This window comes from Tachyglossus aculeatus, chromosome 4 (genome assembly GCF_015852505.1).
Source record: "Tachyglossus aculeatus isolate mTacAcu1 chromosome 4, mTacAcu1.pri, whole genome shotgun sequence".
In the NCBI taxonomy this organism is placed as follows: Eukaryota; Metazoa; Chordata; class Mammalia; order Monotremata; family Tachyglossidae; genus Tachyglossus; species Tachyglossus aculeatus.
In genome coordinates, this window is record NC_052069.1 from 9,504,577 (window position 1) to 9,527,132 (window position 22,556).

Here is a 22,556-nt window from a genome sequence, read left to right on the forward strand (position 1 = left end):
GCCCCCTTTTTCCTCTCCTCCTCCCCATCGCCCCACCCTACCTCCTTCCCCTCCCCACAGCCCCTGTATATATGTTTGTACAGATTTATTACTCTGTTTATTTTACTTGTATATATTTACTATTCTATTTATTTTCTTAATGATGTGCATCTAGCTTTATTTCTATTTATTCTGGTGATTTGACACCTGTCCACATGTTCTGTTTCGTTGTCTGTCTCCCCTTTCTAGACTGTGAGCCCGTTTTGGGGTAGGGACCTTCTCTATATGTTGCCAACTTGTACTTCCCAAGCACTTAGTACAGTGCTCTGCACACAGTAAGCGCTCAGTAAATACAATTGAATGAATGAATGAATGAATACGATTGAATGAATGAATGAAAGGTGCTCACTGAATACCATTACTGATATAGCATATTGAGCCAACTTTGCCTAGTTAGAGTAATTTCAGCAAACATTTTGAGTAAAATAATAGTTTGACCAACTCTGAGACTAATTAGATTTACCCCTCATTAGTTTCTGTGATTTACCGACATCTAGGGTTAGTTTTGTTTCATCCTATAATGATTAATAATAATAATAATAATAATGATATTTGTTAAGCGCTTACTATGTGCCAAGCTCAGAGAAGCAGCATGGCTCAGTGGAAAGAGGTTGGGCTTGGGAGTTGGGGGTCATGGGTTCTAATCCCGGCTCTGTCACTTGGGCATTTTATGATGGCAAGGGGGCATTTTATGATGGCATTTTATTAAGCACCAGGCACTGTACTAAGCGTTGGGGTGGATACAACACTTAGAACAGCGTTTAGATCCAGTGCTTAGAACAGTGCTTTGCACACAGTAAGCACTTAATAAATGCCATTATTATTATACAAGCAAATCGAGTTGGACACAGTCCCCGTCCCATCTGGGGCTCACAGTCTCAATCCCCACTTGACAGATGAGGTAACTGAGGCCTGGAGAAGTGAAGCGACTTGGCCGGAGCCAGGATTAGAACCCATGACCTTCTGACTCATGGGCCCGGGCTCTAGCCACTATGCCATGCTGCTTCTCAGCCAAACGTCCCACAGCTGGCCTTCTGGTAGAGCCCTTATTTAGTAATAATGGCATTTATTAAGCACTTACTATGTGCATAGCACTGTTCTAAGTGCTGGGAAGGTTACAAGGTGACCAGGTTGTCCCACAGCGGGCTCACAGTCTTAATCCCCATTTTACAGATGAGGTCACTGAGGCATAGAGAAGTGAAGTAACTTGCCCAAAGTCACACAGCTGACAATTGTTGGAGCCAGGATTTGAACCCCTGACCTCTGACTCCAAAGCCCGTGCTCTTCCCACTGAGGCACGCTGCTTCTCTAAAAATGAAATCTCACCCGCACAGGGACTTGAACCCTGGACCCTCACATTAAAAGTCTGATGCTCTACCGACTGAGCTAACTGGGCCCTTATTTGAACCTGGGTCCCTCAGCGTCCACTCTCCCCTGCCGCTTCCCAAAGCGTAGACTTTCAGTTTACACACAGGGTTAGTTACTGCAAGCCTATCCCAATAATAATAATAATAATAATAATGTTGGCATTTGTTAAGCATTGTTAAGCAAAGCACTGTTCTAAGTGCTGGGGGGGATACAAAGTGATCAGGTTGTCCCACATGGGGCTCACAGTCATAGTCTTAATCCCCATTTTACAGATAAGGTAACTGAGGCTCAGAGAAGTTAAGTGACTTGCCCAAGGTCACACAGCAGACATGTGGTGGAGCCGGAATTCGAACCCATGACCTGTGACTCCAAAGCCCGTGCTCTTTCCACTGAGCCATAGTCATTTTACTTTTTGCTTTGGTCTCCTCGGAATATAAAGGAAATTGTTTCATTCCCTTCCAGGAAAGAGAACGGTTACTGCGTTCCAAAAGACAACGGAGGAAAAGTTTGAAGCCTCCAAAGGTGAGAATTCTTCCTTTGTTGCCTGTAGTTTAAGCGTGTCCTTCTCTTAACAATCCACCTCTTTCTCCTAGATTTCATAATCCTATGTGAAGACGCCACACCAAAGATCCTCATCATTGGTATTTATGGAGCAGTTACTATGTGCAGAGCACTGTACTTAGCGCTTGGGAGAGTACGATAAAAGGATTAGGCCTTTTAGAACATCATCTTAATCTGTATAGGTCACCTTGTAACCTCCCCAGTGCTTAGAACAGTGCTTTTCACATAGTAAGCACTTAACAAATATTATGATTATTATCATTATTAATAACAGCATGGTGCAGTGGTTAGAGCACGGGCTTGGAGGTAGAAGGGCCTGAGTTCTAATTCCGTCTCTGCCACTTGCATGCTATGTACCTTGGGCAAGTCATTTCATACCTTGCATCTATCCCAGCGCTTAGGATGGTGTTTGTCACATAGTTAATGCTTAACAAATACCATCATTATTACTTCTCGGTGCCTGTCACTTCATCTATAAAATGGAGATTAAGATTGTAAATCCCATGTGGAACATGGACTGTGTCCAACCTGATAAGCTTGTATCTACCCCAGGGTCTAGTACAGTGCCTGACACATAATGAGTGCTTAACAGATACCATAAAAAAAACCTGCTTAAATGACACCATAAAGAAGCGCTTAACAAATAGCAAAAAAGAAAGCGCTTAACGAATACCACTGAAAAAGTGATCATTCAATGGCTAAAACATTTCTTTTTCGGTGAATTTTTTTCGTTCCTAAAAGCTTATTTGTGTTTTGAATCATTGTGGCCCAGACTGAGTCCCCTCCTGCCTCTCCCCTTCCTCCCCCTCTCCATTCCCCCCCCCCCCAGCCTAATCTCCTTCCCTTCCCCACAGCACCTGTATATATGTATATATGTTAGTACATATTTATTACTCTATTTATCTTGTACATATCTATTCTATTTATTTTATTTTGTTAATATGTTTGGTTTTGTTCTCTGTCTCCCCCTTCTAGATTGTGAGCCCACTGTTGAGTAGGGACCTTCTCTATATGTTGCCAACTTGTACTTCCCAAGCGCTTAGTACAGTACTCTGCACACAGTAAGCGCTCAATAAATACGATTGATTGATTGATTGATGTAAGCAAGTCTTAATGGAATGTACATTGCATTTATTAGCGTAAGCCCTTGGGCTCCCAAAAATCTGAGGAAGAGGGTTTTTCCTGTTAATGGCAGTAACAACTTGTTGGGAAAAAATGCCTTCACATTGTGCCTTTGGAACTCAGGGAGTGTGACCGTGAACTTTATGAAATTGTTACAAGTTTTCGCCTTCCCGTTGACTAGGCAACCCAGAACGGCCAGCCCTAAACCTCTACTCACTTCCTAGCTACTGAAAGCAGTGTTGTCTAGTGGGTAGAGCCTGGGCCTGGGGGTCAGAGGGCCTAGTCTAATCCCAGCTACGCCACTTGTCTGCTCTGTGATTTATTTAAGTTACTTTAGTACTTGAGAAGCAGCGTGGCTCAATGGAAAAAGCCCAGGCTTGGGTGTCAGAGGTCATTCATTCAATCATATTTATTGAGTGCTTTGCCAGCTTGTATTTTCCAAGCGCTCAGTGCAGTGCGCTGCAACCAGTAAGCGCTCAATAAATACGATTGAATGAATGAATACTGAGCCCATGGAAAGTACAATTCAGCAACATATAGAGACAGTCCCTACCCAACAACGGGCTCACAATCTGGAAGGGGGAGACAGACAGCAAAACAGAACGAGTAGACAGGTGTCAATATCATCAAAATCAATAGAATTATAGATATATGCACATCATTAATAAAATAGAGTAATAAATATGTACAAATGTACCTAAGTGCTGTGGGGTCATGGGTCCTAATCCCTGGTCTGCCACGTGTCAGCTGTGTGACTTTGAGCAAGTCACTTAACTTCTCTGTGCCTCAGTTACCTCATGTGTAAAATGGGGATTAAGACTGTGAGCCCCATGTGGAACAACCTGATTACCTTGTATCACCCCTGCTCTTTGAACAGTGCTTGGCACATAGTAAGTGCTTAACAAATACCACCTGATTACCTTGTATCCCTCCCCCCCTTCCCTGCGCTTAGAACAGTGCTTGGCATATAGTTTAACAAATACCATCATTATCAGTACTATCATTTAGTTCTCTGTTCATCTGTTTCCTCTTCCGTAGAGTGAAGATTAAATCCTTCATCCTTTTACTTAGACTGGGAGCCCCATTAGGGACATTGACTGTGTTCATTCTTTCAATCATAATTATTGAGTATTTACTGTATTCAGAGCACTGTACTAAGCACTTGGAAAAGTTGTTGCTTCCCTGATGAAGCCCTCTTTTCCCCGGCTTATTCTCCTTTCGGCGGCATCTACACACTTGGAACTGTGACCTTTGGACAGTTGATATTCACCCCATCCCAACCCCAGAGCATTTATGGACATATCTTTAAGTTATACATTATAAATTACCTATTCATTCCTAGCAATGTCTATCTCCCCCTCTAGACTGCAAGCTCATTCTGGGCAGAGAGTGTGTTTGCTAATTTGGTTGTATTGTAATAATAATAATAATAACAATGATGATGATGGTATTTGTTAAGCGCTTACTATGTGCAAAACACTGTTCTAAGCACTGTGAAGGTTACAAGGTGATCAGGTTGTCCCATGGGGGGCTCACAGTTTTAATCCCCATTTTACAGATGAAGTAACATAGGCACAGAGAAGTTAAGTGACTTGCCCAAAGTCACACAGCTGACAGCTGGAAGAGCTGGGACTTGAACCCATGACCTGACTCCAAAGCCCGTGCTCTTTCCACTGAGCCACGCTGCTTCTCTCCCAAGTGCTTAGTTTAGTGCTTAGCGCTCTCTCCCAAGTGCTCTCCCTTGTACTCTCCCAAGTGCTTAGTTCTGTGCTCTGCACATACTAAGCACTCAATAAATACCATTGATTGATCTACCCATTGCTTAAAACAGTGCTCAGTACATAGTAAACGCTTAACTAATGTCATTTAAAAGGAAACAAAAACAGAATTGAAGCTATGTTTGCAGCTCTGCTGACAGGATATGTGACACTGTCAGGATGTGACTCAATCAGTCGTATTTATTGAGCACTTACAGTGTGCAGGACACTCTACCGAGTGATTGGGGAAGTACAACATAGCAATTTAACCAACACGTTCCCTGCCCATAATGAATTTATAGTCTAGATCTTATCATGTACAGACATTAATGTAAATAAATTATGGATAGGTACATAAGTGCTGGAGGAGGGGGTGGTGAATAAGGGGATGAATTCAGGTTGATGCAGAAGTGAGTGGGAAAAGGGGAAATGAGGGCTTATTCTTTAACCAACTTGTACTTCCCAAGCACTTAGTACAGTGTTGTGCACACAGTAAGTGCTCAATAAATACGATTGAATGAATTCAGGGAAGACCTCTTGGAGGAGCTGTGCCACGCAAGAGATGCCAGAGGGATGCTCACAGAGTGGCTATTTGGGGAGCTGAAGAATGGCAAGCCATCCTAGAAGACAGGAGAAAGGATCTAAACACAAGAGAAGCAGTCAGAAGCAACAGGAAGCAGCACGGTCTAAGGGAAAGAGCTCGAGTCTGGGAGTCAGGTGACTTGGGTTCGAATCCCGGTTCTGCCGCTTGTCTGCTGTGTGACTTTGGGCAAGTCATAATTTCTCTGTGCCTCAGTTTCCTTGTCTGTAAAATGAAGATTTGATACCGAGTCTCCCTCCTATTTTTGACTGTGAGCCCCATGTTGGCCGGAGCCTGTACCCAACCTGTTATCTTGTATCTACCCGAATCCTTGGCACATAGAAAAAAGCCCCCATTTCTCCTATTTGCCGTCACCTATGCAGCCCCACCTTCATCCCCACAGTACCTGTCCTTATGCTCTGCCATTTCTGCTATCGGTAATTTCGCCATCTCCCCCTGTAGAGACTGGTGAGCCCTTTGTGGGCAAGGTGTGTGTCTAACCACTCTTTTGTACAGTTCTCTCCCAAAAGCTTAGTAATAATAATATGGATGGTATTTCTTAAGTGCTTACTATATGCCAGGTATTCATTCATTCAATCATATTGAGCGCTTACTGTGTGCAGAGCACGGTACTAAGCGCTTGGGAAGTACAAGTCGGCAACATATAGAGATGGTCCCTACCCAACAAGGGGCTCACAGTCTAGAAGGGGGAGACAGACAACAAAACAAAACATGTAGACAGGTGTCAGAACAAATAGAATTATAGCTCTATGCACATCATTAACAAAATAAGTAGAGTAGTAATCTGTTCTAAGCGCTGTGGTAGATACAAGGTGATCAGGTTGTCCCACATGGGTCTCACAGTCTTCATCCCTATTTTACAGATGAGGTAACTGAAGCACAGAGAAGTTAAGTGGCTTACCCAAGGTCGCACAGCAGACAAGTGGCGGAGCCGGGATTAGAACCCACATCCTCAGACTTCCAAGCCCGTGCTCTTTCCACTAAGCCATGCTGCTTCTCACCGTGCACAGTGCATAATACAGTGCTCAGCACACATTAAGTATCACTGATCAATAACAATTGCCACATTAAGGCACACTGCCGCTCACAGCACACAGTAAGTGCTCAGTAAATACCTTTGATCAATAACAATTGCCACAGTGGTTGAGGTCCAGTGCTGTATAAAATGGCAAATGCTGAGCAATCAATCAGTGGTATATATTGAGTGCCTATTGAGTGCCTTGTTTGGACATATAATAATAATAATAATGGCATTTATTAAGTGCTTACTGTGTGCAAAGCCCTGTTCTAAGCGCTGGGGGGGATACAACTTGATCAGGTTGTCCCACGTGGGGCTCACAATTTTAATCCCCATTTTACAGATGAGGGAACCGAGGCACAGAGAATCAATCAATCGTTTTTATTGAGCACTTACTGTGTGCAGAGCATTGTACTAAGCACTTGGGAAGTACAAGTACGTATTTATTACGTTTGTACATATTTATTACTCTATTTATTTTGCTTGTACATATCTATTCTATTTATTTTATTTTGTTAATATGCTTGGTTTTGTTCTCTGTCTCCCCCTTCTAGACTGTGAGCCCGCTGTTGGGTAGGGACCGTCTCTCTATGTTGCCAACTTGTACTTCCCAAGCACTTAGTACGGTGCTCTGCACACAGTAAGCGCTCAATAAATACGATTGATTGATTGATTGATAGTATGTGGAGAATACTGTACTGAAGTGCTAGGGAGAGTACCCCATAGCAGAGTTGGTAGACATGTTCCCAGCCCACATTCCTTGAGAAGCAACATGGCTCAGTGGAAAGAGCCCGGGCTTTGGAGTCAGAGGTCATGGGTTCAAATCCCAGCTCTGCCAGTTGTCAGCTGTGTGACTTTGGGCAAGTCACTTCACTTCTCTGGGCCTCAGTCACCTCATCTGTAAAACGGGGATGAAGACTGTGAGCCCTCTGTGGGACAACCTAATCACCTTGTAACCTCCCCAGCACTTAGAACAGTGCTTTGCACATAGTAAGTGCTTAATAAATGCCATCATTATTATTCCTTTAGTAGAGAGAAGCAGCTTTGCTCAGTGGAAAGAGCCTGGATTTGGGAGTCAGAGATTATGGGTTCTAATCCCAGTTTTGCCATTTAGCTGTGTGACTTTGGGTAAATCACTTCACTTCTCTGGGTCTCAGTTCCCTCATCTGTAAAATGGGAATTAAGACTGTGAGCCCCATGTGGGACAACCTGATCGCCTTGTATCCCCCAGCGCTTAGAACAGTGCTTTGCACATAGTAAGCGCTTTACAAATACCATCATTATTATACTCCCTCCCCTGTACTTCTAGTTTTACCTAGTTTGGTGGTCTAAACTCAGTCTTGATTCAAACACCTGTGGTCTAGTGGAAAGAATCCAAGAGTGGGAGTCAGAAAACCTGGGTTCCAATCCCAGCTCACCTGTCTCCTGGGGGCAAGTCACTTCACTTCTCTGTGCTCATTTCCTCATCTGTAAAATGGGAATTCTACACCTGTTCCCGCTCCTACTTAAATTGTGAGCCTTGTGTTGGGCAGGGACTGTGTGTGACCTGATTATCTTGTGTGTCTGTTTACTGTTGTACTGTCCTCTCCCGAGTGTTTTGTGCAGTGCCCTGCACACAGTAATCTCTCAATAAATACGCTTGACTGAAGTATCTTTCTTCCCCAGGGCTTAGAACGTTGCTTGACATAGTAAGTGTTTAACAAGTACTAGAATTATTATATGTAACACATCTGGGTGATGGAGACTGTGCTTAGCACACAGTAAGCACTCAATAAATATTATTTAAGTAATGGTATTTTCTTTAATGATGTTTATATTTCTATAATTCTATTTATTCTGATGGCATTGAAGCCTGTCTACTTGTTTTGTTTTGTCATCTGTCTCCCCCTTCTAGACTGTGAGCCCGTTGTTGGGAAGGGATTGTCTCTATCTGTTGCCAAATTGTACTTTCCAAGTGCTCAGTACAGTGCTCTGCACACAGTAAGCTCTCAATAAATACAATTGAATGAATGAATGAGCATGCACTACATCCAGGTCCCAATACTTGTCTGCCGTGTGACCTTGAGCAAATCATTTGTACTTCCCAAGTGCTTAGCACAGTGTTCTGCACACAGTAAGTGCTCAATAAATACGATTGAATGAATGAATGAATGAATTTAACTTCTCTGTACCTAAGTTACTTTATCTGTGAATTGGGGATTAAGACTGTGAGCCCGTGTGGGCCAAAGAATGTGTCCCAACTGATTAGCTTGTATCTACCCTAGTGCTTAGAACAGTGCCTGGCACATAGTAAGCACTTAACAAATACCACGATTATTATTATTATATTAATTGCGTAGGAGAGTAAAATACAACAGAGTTGGCGGACGTTTTCCCTGTCCATAGTGAGCTTGCTGATAATGATGGAAACTCCCAGAGGAAATGATGGATTCATTCATTCATTCAATCGTATTTACTAAGTGCTTACTGTGTGCAGTGCACTGTACTAAGCACTTGGAATGTACAGTACAACAATAAACAGTGGCATTCCCTGCCCACAATGAGTTCACCATCTAGAGGCATTTATTCTCTGTCTCCCCCTTTTAGACTGTGAGCCCACTGTTGGGTAGGGACTGTCTCTATGTGTTGCCAACTTGTACTTCCCAAGCGCTTAGTACAGTGCTCTGTACACAGTAAGCGCTCAATAAATATGATTGATGATGATGATGAGACAGACATCAATAAAAATAAGTAAAATTATAGATATACACATAAGAGCTCTGGGGCTGGGAGGAATGAGAAGAGCTAAGGAAGCAAGTCAGGGCGATGCAGAAGGGAGTGGGGGATGCTTGAAGGTCATTCATTCATTCAATCCTATTTATTAAGCGCTTATTCTGTGCAGAGCACCATACTATGCACTTGGAAAAGGCAAGCAGCCTGGCTCAGTGAGAAGAGCATGGGCTCTGGAGTCAGAGTTCATGGGTTCAAGTCCCAGCTCCGCCAATTGTCAGCTGTGTGACTTTGGGCAAGTCACTTAACTTCTCTGTGCCTTAGTTACCTCATCTGTAAAATGGGGGTTAAGACTGTGAGCCCCCGTGGGACAACCTGATCACCTTGCAACCTCCCCAGCGCTTAGAACAGTGCTTCACACATAGTAACCACTTAATAAATGCCATTATCATTATTATTATTATTATTACAATACAGCAATAAAGTGACAATCCCTGTCCACAACGATCTCACAGTTCCAGTCCTGAGAACCTGCACAGAGGAAGATTTTAGCTTAGTCTGTCAATCGTATTTATTGAGCACTTACAGTGTGCAGAGCACTGATTACATTAGGGAGTACAATAGAGCAATATAACCGACACGTTCCAGACAGTCCAGAGCTTAGTGATTTGTGCAGTGCTCAGTCAGCTGTGTCTTCACTGTCAGCTGGGTACTGCTAGGACCTGGATTGCAACAAGCAAGCAGACAGGCAGGGTTGCTGTGCACTGCCCAGAGACCCCCGCTTAAAGAGATGGTTTCTTTTCAGAATCGGTTGATGTGTTTTAAGGAAAAGAGATGAAATAAATACAAAAGAGGTGGTGATTAATATTCAGTCGGTGGTATTTAGTGAGCACTTTCTATGTGCAGAGAAGCAGCACGGCTTAGTGGAAAGAGCACGGCCTTGGGAGTCCCGGCTCCGCCACTTGTCTGCTGTGTGACCTTGAGCAAGTCACTAAACTTCCCTGTGCCTCAGTTCCCTCAACTGGAAAATGGGGATTAAGACTGTGAGCCCCATGTGCGACAACCTGATAACCTTACATCACTCCCAGCGCTTAAAACAGTGCTTGGCACATAGTAAGCGCTTAACAAATACCATCATCATCATCAGAGGTCATGGGTTCTAATCCCGCCTCCACCACTTGTCAGCCCTGTGACTTTGGGCAAATCACTTAACTTCTCTGGGCCTCAGTTACCTCATCTGTAAAATGGGGATGAAGACTGTGAGCCCCTCATGGGATAACCTGATCACCTTGTATCCCCCCCAAGTGCTTAGAACAGTGTTTTGCACATAGTAAGTGCTTAATAAATGGCATCATTATTATTATTATTATTATTATCATCATGTTCAGAGCACCATACTGAGCATTGGGGATGGTGGTTTAATGCCCTCAAGGGGGAGATATACACTAAGAGAAATTAAGGGTTTGGGCCGAAGGGGTGAGAATTAGGGTAGGGACCTAAGTGCTTTGGGAATAAGAAATCAATCAGTGATATTTATTGAGCATTATTTTTGCTGATATCTGCTGGTTAATTGAAAGGACAAGAGATATCAGAAGGAAGTCAGCCTGCACTTTATTGATTATAGTAAGGCCTTTGACGGCATGGATCACTCTGGAGCACATTTAGAAAAATGGGCATGCAGGACCATTTCATTGCATTAATATGGAACCTGTATGCCAAACGGGAGGCTATCATTAAGAACAGAATATGGACAAACAGATTGGTTTCCCATTAGTAAGGGAGAAAGATAAGGATGTATCTTATCGCCTTACCTGTTCACCCTTTATACGGTGAATAATAATGAGAGAAGCCAGATTGGGTGAAGACTTAAGGGGAGTAAAGTTTGGAGGAAGGACTATAAACAACCTTCGTTATGCTGATGATACAATCCTACTAGCAGAAAGTGAAGCAGATTTGAAGGGCTTATTATTAAAAGTTAAGGAACAGAAAAAGAGATGGGCCCACATAGAATGTCATGACAGCTGGAAGTTTTAACACATTTGTAGTGGATGGAGAGAAGATTGAATGAGGTGGCAATTTTTCTCTCCTGGGATTAATAATCAATAATAAAGGAACTAGTATCAAAAAAACACTCTGAAGAGTAATGTTATGAAGACTTACTATGAAGAACCTGGAAAAAGTCATGAAATGTGCTGTTGTAACAATTGCCACAAAAATACAAATCGTCCATTCTTTTGTGTTTCCAGTGACAATGTATGGATCCGAATCCTGGATGGTAAAAAAAAAAAAACAGGATAGAAAAAGCATTGATTTTTTTTAAAGTTTGGTGTTAGAGAAGGCTTTTGTGAATACCGTGGACTGTGCCCGAAAAGCAAATAGGTGGATTTTGGAGCAAATTAAGTCAAAGTGGTCTTTGGAAGGCTAAATGACTTGACTTAGATTAGCATATTTTGGACACGTAATAAGGAGGACTCACTCTCCAGAGAAGACGCTAATGCTAGGAAAAGTCCAGGGAAAAAGTGGAAGAGGCAAACCAGCAGCTAGATGGAGCGAGACCATAACAACGATAATGGAAGAACCATTAGAAAGGTTGCAGATTATGGCAGAGGACAGGACCTTCTGGAGAAAGTATTTCCATAGAGTCGCTTATGGATATAACTCAATAATAATAATAATAATATTGTGTTAAGGGCACTATACTAAATGCTTGGGAGACTAAAGTATAGTAGAGTTGGCAGACACCACCCCTGCTCTCAACGAGCTTCCTTAGTCCCCCTATAGACAGCAAGCCCATTGTGGGCAGGGAATGTGTCTGTGTTTTGTTCTGTTGTACTCTCCCAAGCGCTTAGTACAGTGCTCTGCACACAGTAAGAGCGCAATAAATATGAAGGAATGAATGGATAGTGTAAAGCTGACAACTATCACGAGCCCCTCCGGCTCATACTGACCAGGATCTTCCTGAACAGGGGGGAGCCTCGGTGATACCTAGTAAAGTCAAATCACACCTCTGATCACCAAGGTTACCATGGAAAATTTTTCACTTAGTTTTACCAACATGCAACACTCCCTCATTCCACTCCACCAAGGGTCCAATACCAGTTTGCTGGTCAAGGGAGCCGGTTCTGCCGATGCTTCTTCTTTCTGCTTCCAAGTACCGCTACTGCTTCTGAGTGCTGCTCTCAGTGTGCTTCCTTCTTGCTTCTCCTCTGGGCACTTGTACTCCTCTGGGCCTCCAGCGTGCCTGTGTGCTGCTCCTCGCATGCCCCCTCTCACGATTCAGAACGAGCGCTTTTTATCTGCCTTCAGTGTCATAGCTGTGGCTCTCTGTGGCCATCGTTGATCGGTCCAGGCCTGTTACCTGGTAGATCAGGAAGAGGAAGCCAGGCCTCCATCCATTCTCTGCCCCCATGGTCCCACAATCAGTTGTCTCAGGTAGAGCCCATCAGCTCCTTCACCAGTCTCTTCTCGTTGTTCTCGGGATTCATTCATTCATTCAATTGTATTTATTGAGTGCTTACTGTGTGCAGAGCACTGTACTAAGCACTTGGGAAGTACAAGTTGGCAACATATAGAGACAATAGAGTCATTAATAAGGCAACTTGTTGTGGGCTCACTGCAACAACAGGAAGGGAAAATAAAGTGGGGAAGTGAGAGATGAAATTCATTGAATAGCAAGCAAAAAGAATCGGTGAGGTCATGGAACTTAGCCCATGTTTGAGTGAGGATACCATCTTCTCCTACGTACTGCAGAGCTCCGTTTTTTCCCCATTTGGGATCTCAGACAGCTTCTACTGGACAAGAGGTAGCAGAATGTGCAGAAATAGCTGCTGCCCATCAAGGCAGGATTTTTTTCCAATTATTAATTTATTATGGTACTTGTTAAGCACTCACTGTGTTCTAAGCACTGTACAGAGTACTGGGATAGAAAACAGAAAATCTGTTTGTACACAGTCCCTGTCCCACATGGGGGTCACCATCTATGGGGAAGGGAACACAGGTATTGAATCCCCATGTACACTTGAGGAAACAGAGATACAGAGAAGTGACCTGCTCAACATGGCCTAAAGGAAAGAGCACGAGGCCCTGAGTTCAAATCCTGGCTCCGCCACTTGTCTGCTGTGTAACCTTGAGCAAGTCACTGAATTTCTCTGTGTCTGTTACCTTATCTGCAAAATGGAGATTAAATCCTCCTCCCTCCTACTTAGAGCGTGAGCCCCGTGAGGGACAGCGATCATCATGTATCTTCTCCAGTGCTTAGTACAGTGCTCGGCACATAGCAAGTGCTTAACAAGTACCCTAAAAAAAGTGGCAGAGGGGGATTAGAACCCAAGTCCTCTGAATCCCCTGTCCATGCTATTCCAGTAGGCCCTGCTTCTTCCCCACTTTCTATAATCTCTATTGTATTGTAGTCTCCCAAGTACTTAGTACAATGCTGTGCACACAAGTGCTCAATAACTACCGTGGATGGATTATCCTGCCCTTGGAGTTGAGCACTCTAAAGTGTGTATGTGTGTGTTGGGGATAGGACAGTCACCCCCATGGGTCTTGGAGAACTCAAGAGAGGCTCAGTGGGAGGATCTCTGAATCCTCCATGAGAGAGAGACTCCAAACAAAAATAGCCATCACCAGGAGCTCATCTGAGCCTTCCCTGCGTATGACAAGATCTTCCTGAATCCAGAAGCTGAAGAACAAATTCATTTTCATCACAACCTGGAATTCCTGATGGACCACCCCAATTCTCAATCCTGGCTCTTTGGCTAATTGCCGCTCATGCCCATCAGTGTCTATCTCAGTCTTTCAAACTTTACGGCCACCCAAGATGCAGAAATCAGGCCGCCAAGTGCTCCACGTGAAGGCGAAACTGTTCTCCAGCTGGAAGGAAAATCTCTGACTTTAAATCGGGCCCCAGAGGACCCCAAACACTTATCTAATCGCATGAGTTTTTGCTGAGGAAAATATACTCGTGCAGACGGATGTTGGATACATACTGATCAAAATGGTGGAATACTTTATGTTGGTATTGTACTTCTCATTTTTCATTTGTCTGTGTGCCCTGGTGTGCCTGTATTTCTCGGGTTGCCAAGAAATGACCTACAAACACGAAGGTAAGATGCTGGAAGTCGGCCGGTGGGCACTTTGTATATCCGTGTAATGAAATTCATTTGATTTGCTATATCTCTAGACTGATTTTATTCCACACCGGCTCTGCAGAACTCATGTGAGGACAGAGACACGAACAGCTTTGTGAAGATGAGGAACTCACTAGATTTAATTTTGACGTGTAAGGATAGTCTAAGAATAAATGCAATTGGAACAAAGGCAGGAATGTGCATTATAAGCATTTTAAAATGTTTTTTTTAAATCGTGCTTTTTGTAGTATTATGAAAGTAAAAATCTAAAAATTGAGAGTAGAAGTAAAGGTTTATGGTGGTCAAAATGAACTAATAGATTTCTAATAATAGGTTAGCACCTGAGTAAATAGAAAATGTGGAATAATAATAATCATAACGATGGTATTTGTTAAGCACTTACTATGTGCCAAGCACTGTTCTAAGCACTGGGGTAGATACAAGGTAATCAGGTTGTCCCACATGGGGCTCACAGTCTTAATCCCCATTTTACAGATGAGGGAACTGAGGCACAGAGAAGTGAAGTGACTTTCCCAAGGTCACACAGCTGAAACGTGACAGTCAGGATTAGAACCCATGACCTCTGACTCCCAAGCCCGGGATATTTCCACTAAGCCATGGACATTTTAAATAAGAAAATCTTATTTTCATTGGAAAGAGGAAATAATCACTTTAAGCTTTTTTTCATCAGGCTGGTTATGGTATTTCATTCCAATTTTGAAAATGCTCTTCAGCTCAAGTTTTAGCTTATGCCTTAGAAAAGACAACATTCCTATTTCTAGAAAGCATCACATTTGAATAATTTACCTACCTTAAGCGGCTATGTTTTTGTGGCTTAAATATCTGAGGTTTACAACTGCAATTGACTGTAATGCTGCTTCTTTCATTATTTGAGTTCCAATTTCCTCTCCTAGATATTCACTTTATTTTTAGATATTTGACTTTTAGAAATATAAGGGAAGATGCTAGCTTGTTTTCATGCTGCTTGGAAAATTTTGCTTTTCCATGGTGGAATTATATATAATATTTTGTTTCATTATATTGCTCCAACCTAAGCGGGATTTTGAAACCTAAGGTCTTGTGAGTTTAAGAAGAATACTTTAAGCATTCAATTACCTATTTAGTAAGGTGGATGAGGACAAGGAAAGCCAATTGCTTTGGTGATTAAAGCTCAGGTTTTAATCGGATGGAAAATGGCAATGATTCATAAGTTGTCATTAATTTACTGTTCCCTGACTACCAGCCAGCATAGAAACTAACATGGAATGAGTCCTTGGAGAGCTTGCAATTAATTGTGTTTACAAGAAGCAAAGTAAATGGAGTGGTTCAATGGGTTATATTTTTTATAAACAAAATCCATGTCTGAATTTTGAGTAACATTTCTTGGGCAAACTGGCATGGAAGAAGTAATCATCTTTAAATCTTATTCTATTTTAAGTAAAAAGTAAATTTAGTCATTGGATGGTGTTTTGGTATTTACAGTTCTGTGCAGCCTAAGCACAATAACAGTCTGTTGTCAATTGCGTTCGGATTGAGATTTCTCCTCCATTTGGTGTTCTTGACTGAAGGTGTCAACTAGATTACTCGAAAAAGAATGGATTATCATAACGGTATTCTTTGACTTCTAAAAAGACTAAAATAGAGAGCTTAAATTATTTTCTTTCAGATTTCACCTTGAAATCAGTTATTCCATAAATCCCACAAGTTGTAGAAATCTGTGGAAAAAGATAGCTTGGCACCAGTTTCATCAGGGGGAGATGGGTTTTCTGTATGTAGGATGGCCATTTGTCTGGTTTTCTACCTCTCTTTTCTTGTGGTATTTAAGCATTCCCTTTGTGCCAGGCACTGTACTAAGCGCTGGGGTAGATACAAGCTAATAAGGTTGGACACAGTCCATGTCCCACTTGGGGTTCACAGTCTGAATCCTTATTTTCTAGATGAGGGAACTGAGGCACAGAAAAGTGACACCCAAGTTCACACTGCAGATGAGTGGTGAAAGGGGATTAGAACCCAGGTTCTTCACAGGCCAGTGCTCTACCCACTAGGCCGCACTGCTTCTTTGAGCCAAGAAGTCTGGCTGATTGAGGGCTGCTGAAAAGGGGAGCTGGTGGTATTGCCTTTATTCCCCCTCTTCCCGACATCTGTCTAGGCTGTTCTGATCATCTTGAGATTGTTTTGGATCAGAATAATAATAATAATGGCATTTATTAAGCACTTACTACATGCAAAGCACGGTTCTAAGCACTGAGGAGGTTACAAGGTGGTCAGGTTGTCCCACAGAAGACTCAAAGTCTTAATCCCCATTTTTCAGATGAGGTAACTGCAGCACAGAGAAGTTAAGTGACTTGCCCAAAGTCACACAGCTGACAATTGGCAGAGCCGGGGTTTGAACCCATGACCTCTGACTCTAAAGCCCGTGCTCTTTCCACTGAGCCACACTGCTTCCCACTGAGCCATCCCTCTAATAATAATAATAATGATGGTATTTAAGTGTTTACTATGTGCCAAGCACTGTTCTAAGGACTGGGGTAGATACAAGGTAATCAGGTTGTCCCACGTGGGGCTCACAGTCTTCATCCCCATTTTACAGATGAGGGAACTGAGGCACAGAGAAGTGAAGTGACTTGCCCACGGTCACACAGCAGACAAGTGGCAGAGGTGGGATTAGGACCCATGCCCTCTAACTCCCAAGCCCGGGCTCTTTCCACTAATCCACACTGATTTGATGGGAAAACTACAAATATCACTTTATAATCACTTCAAGCTTTAATACCAGGTCATCCCACTGGGCTGTAAACCTGTTGTGGGCAGGGAATTTGTCTGCTAACTCTGTTGTACTGGGCTCTCCTGAGTGCTTAGTATAGTGCTCTGCACATTGTAAGTGCTCATTAAATATCATTGATTGGTGAGGCCACCATCCACATACCAGTTCCCCTTGGTTGAACTAATAATAGTAATAATACTGTGGTATTTGATAAGTGCTTACTATGTACCAGGCACTGTAGTAAGCACTGGGATGGATACAGTCAAATCAGGTTGGACAAGTCCCTGTCCCATGTGGGGCTCAGAGTCTCAATCCCCATTTTACGGATGAGGTAACTGAGGCCCAGTGAAGTGACTTGCCCCCAGCCCACGTCATCCCCCGGGCCTGGAATGCCCTCCCTCTGCCCACCCGCCAAGATAGCTCTCTTCTTCCCTTCAAGGCCCTACTGAAAGCTCACCTCCTCCAGGAGGCCTTCCCAGACTGAGTGCCTTCCTTCCTCTCCCCCTCGTCCCCCTCTTCATCCCCCCATCTTACCTCCTTCCCTTCCCCACGCACCTCTATATATGTATATATGTCTGTAAATATTTATTACTCTAATTATTTTACTTGTACATATCTATTCTATTTATTTTATTTTGTTAGTATGTTTGGTTTTGTTCTCTGTCTCCCCCTTTTAGACTGTGAGCCCACTGTTGGGTGGGGACTGTCTCTATATGTTGCCAACTTGTACTTCCCAAGTGCTTAGTACAGTGCTCTGCACACAGTAAGCGCTCAATAAATACGATTGATGATGAGGAGGAGGAGGAGGCCTTCCCAAACTGAGCCCCTTCCTTCCTCTCCCCCTCGTCTCCCTCTCCATCCCCCCATCTTACCTCCTTCCCTTCCCCACAGCACTTGTATATATATATATATATATATATGTTTGTACATATTTATTACTCTGTTTATTTATTTATTTTACTTGTACATAGCTATTCTATTTTTCATTTTGTTAGTATGCTTGGTTTTGTTCTCTGTCTCCCCCTTTTAGACTGTGAGCCCACTGTTGGGTAGGGACTGTCTCTATATGTTGCCAACTTTTACTTCCCAAGCGCTTAGTACAGTGCTCTGCACACAGTAAGTGCTCAATAAATACGATTGATTGATTGATTTTACTTGTACATATCTATTCTATTTATTTTATTTTGTTAGTATGTTTGGTTTTGTTCTCTGTCTCCCCCTTTTAGACTGTGAGCCCACTGTTGGGTGGGGACTGTCTCTATATGTTGCCAACTTGTACTTCCCAAGCGCTTAGTACAGTGCTCTGCACACAGTAAGTGCTCAATAAATACAATTGATTAATTGATTGATCACACAGAAGACAAGCTGGGATTAGAACCCATGACCTTCTGAATCCCATGCCTAGGCTTATTTTTTGCTGTCGAGTCGTTTCCGACTCATAGCGTCACCAGGGACGCATCTCTCCCAGAATATCCCGCTCTCCATCTGTGATCATTCTGGTAGTGGATCCGCAGAGTTTTCTTGGGAAAAATCTGGAAGCGGTTTACCATTGCTGCTGCGTGGTAAACTCAAGTCTCTGCCATCGATTCTCCCCCGTGCCACTGCTGTCCAGCACAGGGGAGTTTTAACTCTTGGCAGATTGTCTGCCACTTGCTAGCCACTGGCCAAGCTAGGAATGGGATGGGTAGGCCTCTGCAGGGATGAGGGGCAATGGAGAGGGGAGGAGAAGAAGAGGAAAAGGGAGACTCAGTCTGGGAAGGCCTCTTGGAGGAGGTGAGCTTTTAGTAGGGTTTTGAAAGGGAGAAGTGGAATCTCCATTAGGCCCATTAGGGGACAGAGTCACAGAGAGTTAAGTGACCTGCCCAAGGTCAAACAGCAGAAGAGTGGCAACTGGGATTAGAATAATAATATTTATTCATTCAGTCGTATTTATGGAGCGCTTACTGTGCGCAGAACACTGTACCAAATGCTTCCCCCTTCTAGACTGTGAGCCCACTGTTGGGTAGGGACCGTCTCTATATGTTGCCACCTTGTACTTCCCAAGCACTTAGTACAGTGCTCTGCACACAGTAAGCGCTCAATAAATACGATTGATTGATTGATTGATTGATTGATTGATTGGGAAAGTATAATACAATATAAAAAAGTGACATTCTCTGCCCACAATGTGTTTACAGTCTAGCTGGAGGGAGACAGACATGAATACAGATAAATAAAATGACAGATATGTACGCAAGTGATGTGGGGCTGGGAGGAGGGAAGAGAAAAGGGAGCAGGTCAGGGTGATGCAGAAGGGAGTGGGAGATGAGGAAAAAGCAGGGAAGGACTTCTGGAGGAGATGTGCCTTCAATAAGGTTTGGAAGTGGGGGAGAGTAATTGTCTGTTGGATTTGAGGAGGGAGGGTGTACCAGGCTGGAAGGAGGACGTTACCTAGGGGCCAGCCTCCTGCCTGTGACCTGGAACACCCTCCCTTCTCAAATAATAATAATGATAAGAGTAATAATTGTGGTATTTAAGTGCTTATTATGTGCCAGACACTGTACTAAGTGTTGGTGTAGGTACAAGCAAATCAGAGTGGACACAGTCCCTGTCCCACATTCCTTCATTCATTCATTCATATTTATTGAGTGCTTACTGTGTGCAGAGCACTGTACTAAGTTCTTGGGAAGTACAAGTTGGCAACATATAGAGATGGTCCTTACCCAACAACGGGCTCACAGTCTAGAAGGGGGAGACAGACAACAAAACAAAACATGTTTCATTATTCTGAATGTGTCTGTTCCCAGTGAGCTCCATGAGGGGCAAGGACCATATCTAATTATTCCCAACTGTGTATCCTCTCCCAGCATTTAGGACAGTGCTTTGCCCAGACTGAGCCCCCTCCTCCCCCTCCCCACCCCCCCGGCCTTACCTCCTTCCCCTCCCCACAACACCTGTATATTATATATGTCTGTACATATTTATTATTCTATTTATTTATTTATTTATTTTATTTGTACATATTTATTCTATTTATTTTATTTTGTTAATATGTTTTGTTTTGTTGTCTGTCTCCCCCTTCTAGACTGTGAGCCCGCTGTTGGGTAGGGACCGTCTCTATATGTTGCCAACTTGTACTTCCCAAGCACTTAGTACAGTGCTGTGCACATAGTAAGTGCTCAATAAATACGATTGAATGAATGAATGAATGTGGACACGTCAAGTCGTCGGAACAAATAGAATAAAAGCCACATGGGGCTCAAAGTCTTAATCCCCATTTTACAGATGAGGTAACTGAGGCCCAGAGAAGTGAAGTGACTTGCCCAAGGTCGCACAGTGGATAAGTGGCAGAGCTGGGATTAGAACTCAGGTCCTCTCACTCCCAGGCCAGGGGCTCTTTCCACTGCTTCACGTGGCTTAGCCATCCCAGCTCTGCCAATTGTCAGCTGGGTGACTTTGGGCAAGTCACTTAACTTCTCTGGGCCTCAGTTCCCTCATCTGTAAAATGGGGATGAAGACTGTGAGTCCCCCGTGGGACAACCTGATCACCTTGTAACCCCCCCATCGCTTAGAGCAGTGCTTTGCACACAGTAAGCACTTAATAAATGCTATCATTATTATTATTATTATTACCAATGGCTGGCAGAGACCCTGGTGGTGTCTCATGGAGCTCCTGCTGCTCTATGGAGCTTTGGCCATCAATTGGTTTCATTTATAAAATTCCTGTCGTGTTCTAGTAGTAATGATATGAAATTCTAATTTTGCAGAAGCATGTTGTGGAGACATTTTTTGGATTTGACGAAGAATCCATTGACTCAGAGACATTATCTGAAACGTCCTTCACAGACAGAACTCCAGCTACTCCCGAGGAAGACTTGGAAGATGTAAATTAATCTCTTTTTTCATCTCCTTTCCAGTGCAGTGAATACATGTCTCATACTTTGCCTGTGCCTGTTTGTAAGATATCTTCTGCATTTTCCTTAAACAAGTAAAGGCTCAATATTTATCAATTCACTCTTTCAGAAAATAAAATTTTTACTGCCGTTTTAATGGATTAAAGAGTATTCGTTCAGCGTAATCAGTGTTTGGATAACTCAGAATTCTATTCAGCTCCTCTAATTAGATTACGAAGAATCCTTAGATGCTGGATTCAACCTAATCAAATGTTTATCACGTTAATGAGAAATTCAGCAGTCAGATGAGTGTGGTGTAGATTTTTACTCACCCACTGAGGTTCATGTCAATGTTATTCTGGCTTAACTTTATAGTTTAGGCAGAAACCTTTAAGGTGAGGGTTTTGCTTATAAATCAGTTGCAAAGTTTTGCTACTATTTTAGAGGTCTAAAACATGCAGCAACCCAATAAAATTTCTGTTTCTTATATTCCACATTAAGAATCCCCCCAGAGAAGAAGCTGACTTAAGGTTCTGTCAGCTGACCAGAGAATACCAAGCATTGCAAAGAGCGTATGCTTTGCTTCAAGAGCAAGTGGGTGGAACACTGGATGCAGAGAGAGAAGCCAGGGTAAATGACGATTTGAGCTACATGAGATCATATGTGCTGTGTTTATCATGTGTATTTTCTGGCCAGTATAATGTTTTGAGTATAACAATTTAGGAATTGAACTCCTGGACCAGAAGACAAAGTCAACGTTTGTTATAGGCCGGGATTGGGGGGTTGGGGGGCAAATCGTCATTCAGGCACACTTTTAAAGATCGCCAGTGATGATGTCAGTTGAATGCCGTCAGTTGCCCAGGCAACACATTGTCCAGTGAGGCGAGGATAGTCCGAAGTGGAAAACCAAATCGATTGATCGCGTTTATCGGACACTTACTGTTTGCAGAGCACTGTCCTAAGGGTTTGGGAGAGTAATAATAATAATAATAATAATAATACTGATGGCATTTATTAAGTGCTTACTATGTGCAAAGCACTGTTCTAAGTGCTGTAGAGGTTACAGGGTGATCAGGTTGCCCCACGTGCGGCTCACAGTCTTAATCCCCATTTTACAGATGAGGTAACTGAGGCCCAGAGAAGTGAAGTGACTTGCCCAAAGTCACTCAGCTGACAAGTGGTGGAGCTGGGATTTGAACCCACAACCTCTGACTCCAAAGCCCAGGCTCTTTCCACTGAGCCATGCTGCTTGGGTACAGTGCAACAGGGTTGGTAGACCCGTTTCCTACCCACAGGGAGATTTCAGTCTAGAGGGGAGATAGACATTAATATAATTGAATAATAAATATGTACATACATTTTTTTTACAGGGATGAGGGTGGGGAGACTGTCAAGTGCTTACGGGGCACAGATGGAAGTACATAGGCAGCTCTGAAGAGAGAGGGAGGAGGGGAAACGAGGGCTTAATCAGGGAAGGCATCTTGGAGGAGATGGGATTTTAATAAGGCTTTTAAGGAGGGATTAGGGGAGGAGAGTGGTGGTCTGTCATATATAAAGGGGGACGGAGTTCCAGGCCAGATGGAGGATGTGGGTAAGGTGGCTCCGGTCCTTTCGAA

At 43.2% G+C, this 22,556-nt stretch overlaps 1 protein-coding gene and 1 non-coding gene across 5 annotated transcripts in view; one reads left to right on the forward strand and one right to left on the reverse strand.

The window, feature by feature from the left end:
• Positions 1-22,556, forward strand: part of JAKMIP1 (janus kinase and microtubule interacting protein 1) — a 234,668-nt gene that overhangs the window by 173,477 nt on the left and 38,635 nt on the right. For all 4 annotated transcript variants that reach the window (XM_038744991.1, XM_038744994.1, XM_038744992.1 and 1 more), the window contains 3 exons: positions 1,870-1,929; positions 20,815-20,931; positions 21,442-21,570. In XM_038744991.1, coding sequence (XP_038600919.1) covers positions 1,870-1,929; positions 20,815-20,931; positions 21,442-21,570 — 306 coding nt within the window. The remainder of the gene's footprint in view (positions 1-1,869; positions 1,930-20,814; positions 20,932-21,441; positions 21,571-22,556) is intronic.
• TRNAK-UUU lies at positions 1,363-1,435 on the reverse strand. The gene has a single exon. It is a non-coding gene; the product is annotated as a tRNA-Lys (tRNA).